Source organism: Cyprinodon variegatus, unplaced genomic scaffold (genome assembly GCF_000732505.1).
Source record: "Cyprinodon variegatus isolate N-32 unplaced genomic scaffold, C_variegatus-1.0 Scaffold39, whole genome shotgun sequence".
Classification (NCBI taxonomy): Eukaryota; Metazoa; Chordata; class Actinopteri; order Cyprinodontiformes; family Cyprinodontidae; genus Cyprinodon; species Cyprinodon variegatus.
Window position 1 is genome coordinate 1,397,124 of NW_015150492.1, and position 5,219 is coordinate 1,402,342.

General features: G+C 38.4%; 1 protein-coding gene across 1 annotated transcript in view; it reads left to right on the forward strand.

The window, feature by feature from the left end:
- Nucleotides 1-5,219, forward strand: part of rock1 (Rho-associated, coiled-coil containing protein kinase 1) — a gene marked incomplete at its 5' end in the record, with an annotated part of 35,055 nt that overhangs the window by 16,664 nt on the left and 13,172 nt on the right. The window contains 9 exons of the mRNA XM_015369865.1: nucleotides 2,051-2,211; nucleotides 2,734-2,918; nucleotides 3,409-3,478; nucleotides 3,555-3,658; nucleotides 3,744-3,909; nucleotides 4,006-4,099; nucleotides 4,519-4,607; nucleotides 4,688-4,879; nucleotides 4,966-5,216. Of these exons, the coding sequence (XP_015225351.1) occupies nucleotides 2,051-2,211; nucleotides 2,734-2,918; nucleotides 3,409-3,478; nucleotides 3,555-3,658; nucleotides 3,744-3,909; nucleotides 4,006-4,099; nucleotides 4,519-4,607; nucleotides 4,688-4,879; nucleotides 4,966-5,216 (1,312 nt within the window). The remainder of the gene's footprint in view (nucleotides 1-2,050; nucleotides 2,212-2,733; nucleotides 2,919-3,408; nucleotides 3,479-3,554; nucleotides 3,659-3,743; nucleotides 3,910-4,005; nucleotides 4,100-4,518; nucleotides 4,608-4,687; nucleotides 4,880-4,965; nucleotides 5,217-5,219) is intronic.

Consider the following 5,219-nt stretch of genomic DNA (forward strand, 5'->3'; position numbering starts at 1 on the left):
CATCCCAGAAATGACACATCGATAATAAATGTCACGCATGTCTAAATTTAAACAAAAAGATCTATTGAGCAGTCAAACCAAAATCTAACATTTTATAGCTAATGTAAAAGAGTGGCAATGCATGCACCTACATGATCCCAAGGCATAGCTGCTTATTGCACTTATTGTTTAATGCTTGCAACTGTCGGCCAATTCTGACAGCTAGAAATATCGGCCGGCCGATGTATCCATCTAACTTTATAAGGTGTATGGATGAACCCGTGTACATCTTAAAAGGCAACTTTGGAGTGTTAAGTCAGAAAAGGAAGTCACAGGACAAATTTCATCCTAAAACTGTAAGCTTTGAAATAGAATGTATTTATTGAATCAAAAACAGATGTGTATTTCTACTGCTCAACTGTTTTTTTTTTTTTTTACCTAATTTAAACTGGTAACTGAGAAATGGACTGGTTATACCTCTCTTTTGGATCAGGTCCATTTTCAATGATACTTGATAGAAAACTTTTTTATTTTTGGATCGAAAGTGGTATTAATATCAGATTGATGCACCTCAAATTTCAAATGCTCTAAAATATGATCTGGATTTTCTGGACTTAAAAAAAAAGTCCCATGTTAAAAGAGAATGACTCCTGATATGGAGTAATAAGCAACAAGAGGATTAGGAGGCTTAATGCAAATCATTAAAGTTATCAAATTCCTTTTGGGAACATTGCTAATAGAGAATTCACTCTTCTTGATTACGGTGAGCCTCATGCAACAACATTTTCATATTCTTGTCGTAAATTTCTGTAAAAAAAGATGTGGGCTTTTACGAACACACCACAACAGATTCATCAAATGTTCTTAACTTCAGTAAACAATCGTAAATGACCCTCGTAAACCTGATGCAGTCCACCTGTGTGTGAGTGCTGGTTCCCTAGAAATTTAAATCAGCATAATTACTACCCCAATAATGCTATATATCTGTACATATAAGTGGGAGGGCTATGACTTCCCACTTTCTTCAGAGGGTGTTCATTCATAAAAATGGCATTAAAGATGAAGAAAAAAACTTTACAGGTTCAAAAATCTGCTGACTGAGAGCTGAGCTGCAACATTAAAGGACCAGTGAAAGCTTAGCAGTGAAATAAATCACAATAGCTGTAAGTGCTGTGGGCTGCAATGTTATAAAACTAGAACATTAAAATAATATGAAAAGAAAAATAATTTGATACATATGATGTAAATGCTTAATACGATTTCCCAATCACCCATCATGACAACATTCCGCTAAATCTCCTTTTAATACTCACACATACCTGCACTGTACATCTCCAGACCTCGTCTGTCATCCCTTTATCATATTCTCCATCTTTCTCATACATGAACATAAAAATGTTAACGTTGAAACTCAAATTTGACCAATTCAGACAGACCCAAACCACAAACATTCCACATTTTTGTCAGAACAAAGCCAAGAAGCTGCCATGGAATAAAGTGAATGCAGGTGTTACCATTAGAGGAGCTTTGCTGAACTGTCCGTCCATTTTCTCTTCCAGATTTTATTGCAATAGTAGCTTGATCTGCACTGTTCTTTGTTTTCATGAAATGACAACAAATTAAACCAGTATCCTCTGGATACCGACATTCCAGCTGCAGGTGTAGCGACCGATAGTTCTGTCATCAGCAAATAAAAATGTAATTTATAGTTGCAGAGTTGCATAATGTAGTCTAAAAAGTGACAAATGATTCTAAGTAAAACAAATGTAGTCATTTAGTAAGAAATTAGGTTTGATTAACAGCTGACTGATTGCGCAAGACTCCTACGTCAAGTCAACAAACGATGAATGCAACATTTTCTCCTGAATCACTCCATTAAACAGCGAATTTGTGCGTATGAACGGTCCTTGCATGAGGCCCATTATTTTTAAGCATGTATTAGAACTCAGAATAAACTTTCATTTGATAGATTATTCCTAGAGTCTTTTTTATTTTTTATAAGGTCTCCATTTTTCCTGACTTCATCTGTTGCTTTAAACATCATTTTGTGTCTGTCCCTGTTTGGCTGCAGCTGTTCAGCAGAAGATGGGAGAGGAGACTGGAGCCAGGATAAGGGCAGAAGGCCGGGTGGTGGAGGTTGAGAAGCAGTGCTCAATGTTAGAATTTGACCTGAAGCAGTCGGTGCAGAAAATGGAGCAGTTGATGAAGCAAAAAGAAAGGCTGGAAGACGAGGTTAGTAAACTGCTGATGTTTATGAGATGTTGGATTTATTTAGGCTACCATAAATACAGTGTTGAAGATAATGGGTTTGCTCATTTGTGTTCAGGTCTGGACAAGTTAGGGAAAAATATAATTGAGTATTTTCTTTTAAAGAAGACCCTAACATGGGTTAATATTTTTCCATTACTGCAATGGATTTCCTTCAATTAGAAAAAGATTTGTATGGGCGTTGCCATTTAGACTTGTTATTTAATGTATTCGACTGATGTACAACTTAGCAAAGTTGCCATTTATAGAAAGTTTTCTGGGGTCAGGGAAAGGAGGTATTTGAAATTAAGCATACAAGGAAAACAGGAAGAAGGGAAGGACAAAGCCTTGTGTGCTTCCTCCTCTCCTTACGTGCTTTGTCTTTTCCTAGTTTGCCTCCTTTTTGGCAATAATGTAAAAATCAGAAAATATTTTGTGACTTTACCAATTTAAATGTTGCCTTAAATCCCTCCAAACCCTCACAACTCTTAAATCTTCATTGATTAGGTGAAAAGTCTGCACATACATCTGGAACAGGAGTCAAATAAGCGAGTCATTGCCCAGAATGACTTGAAGAGCCGCACTCAGGATGTTGACCGCCTACGGTGTTCAGAGAAGCAGCTCAAGCAGGAGATCAACACCGTGCTGGAAAGCAAACGCTCTCTGGAGTTCCAACTGGCACAGCTGACAAAGTAAGTTTAAAAAATATATGCTTTCTTAGTGGTGCCCCATTAAAAGGTAGACTGAGTGTAAGAATTGTTTGGAAAATAAGTGGCTCAACCAATCTGGCACTTTGATTTACTGTAAAACGAGCTGGCGGCTCTTACTTTTTAACCCTGCTGCATGGGGCAGTAAAGCTCTTAGGAGGTTAAGGTGTGAATTGCTTTCAAATTGCCTGTTATTCTCTAATAAGTGCTATTACTCTGGATTAGAACATAAGCATGGCAAAGCTGATCTGAGACAATGTTTACCCAACAGGATTAGGCCAGCTCCATCCACTAATTTGCTAATCCTTAACCCAATGTGTTCTAGTAAATAGCATAATTTTACATGCTTGTTTGTTTTTATTCCTTTTTGATATTTAAATTTGTGATTTAAACAAAGGTCTTATTTCATTTCAGTTGAAAATAACTATGAATCCCAGAGAGGGATAAAATAATTATTCTTGATTTGTTTCAACAGGCAGTACAGAGGCAACGAGGGACAGATGAGGGAACTTCAGGACCAGCTTGAAGCCGAACAGTATTTTTCTGTAAGTGAAATTCCAGAATCCAAATCCCTCTGCCGTTCTCCAACAAGGTAAAATACTGATCTGTTTTCTCTTTCAGACACTTTACAAAACTCAGGTTAAGGAATTAAAAGAGGAGATAGAAGAACGGAACAGGCAGTTACAAGAAGCACAGAAGAAGGTGCAGGATTTGATAAGTGATAGGTAAGGGATGAAGTCGTCTCAATGTTAGTGCGGCTTTGACTATCTGGGTTCAAGGGTTTTAAGTTGTTTATTTTGTGCGACGCAGGGATTCATTGTCTGCTCAACTGGATCTGACGGTAACCAAGGCCGAGTCTGAGCAGCTCGCTCGGGCTCTTCAGGAAGAGCAGTACTTCGAACTCAGCCAAGAGAACAAGAAAGCAACAGCTAGGCACAAGCAAGAGTTGGGAGAAAGAGAGGCCACTATTGCACGGGTGAGCTAAACCGAAAAGTCTTTGTTTTAAACTTTACGGTGTGGCTTTTGCCTCAGAAACCCGGAGTGAGAATTTTTTTATTTTACTTGTCTGCAGCTTGAGGAATCAAATAAAACACTGACCAAAGATGTGGAGACCCTCAGCAAAGATAACACAGAGCTGAGTGAGAAGCTTCGTCTTAAGGAGGAAGGTACGGTCCTTTGCTCAACTGTGTCCCTGCTCTATTGTAATTATGTAATCATGCTTAAGTTGGAACACAGTCTGGAAACGGCAAGGCAAGTTTATTTATATAGCACAATTCTTTACAAGGACAATTTAAAGCTCTTCAAAGCATGAATTAAACAATAGAAGGAAAATATCACGTTTTGTCTATCTGTTTGTGCTTCCACATCCCAGCAATGAATTATATTTGTTCATCAATCAATCCTTACATCCTCTTTTCACTCCATATTTACATCATGACCACTGCAGAGCTTTCTGCCACAAATTGATTGTTTTAAAATAGCCTTAATACTACAATGAGAACGAAGGCTTCTTTAAAGTTTAGAAGTTTTTAAGTATACTGCATAGAAACCTGAAGCACTAAATACTTCATGCTTTGTCTTTTAGAATATGTCTCACAGAAGGAAGAGATCATGGCTTCAATCAAAGCCAACTATGAGAAGGTGCTCCAAACAGAGCGCACACTGAAGACTCAGGTAAGCATCAGAGGGTCTACAGAACTAATGATCTGATTACTGGCAGAATAATTACTCAGGGTTGGTATCTTTACTTTCAGGCTGTCAACAAGCTGGCAGAGATCATGAATCGTAAAGATATGAAGCTTGACCAGAAGAAGAAAGGTAGCACTGCAGAACTGCGCAAGAAGGAGAAAGAGAACCGCAAGCTTCAGCAAGAACTCAATCAAGAGAAAGAGAAGTTTAACAGCATGGCCATCAAGTACCAGAGGGAGGTCAATGATATGCAGGCGGTGGGTTACAGTCTCCATTACGGAAAACAAATGCTGTGAGTTTTCTTTGAGTTTTAATCCAGAACTCTTGGCTTTGCTGTCTCCAGCAACTTGCAGACGAATTCACACATCGCAACGAGCTGCAGATGCAGTTGGCTAGCAAGGAAAGTGACATCGAGCAGCTCCGCGAGAAGCTGAACAATTTGCAGCAAAGAATGGAGAATTCAAGCATCACCAGCTTGCAGACTGATGAAACGGACAGTAATCCTGCAGGTAGGAGTTTATCTTTTAGAAGTAGGTATCAAATGACTGGAGAATTATACAATTTAAGACTGAACAGTTACATGATTGAATTGTCGTC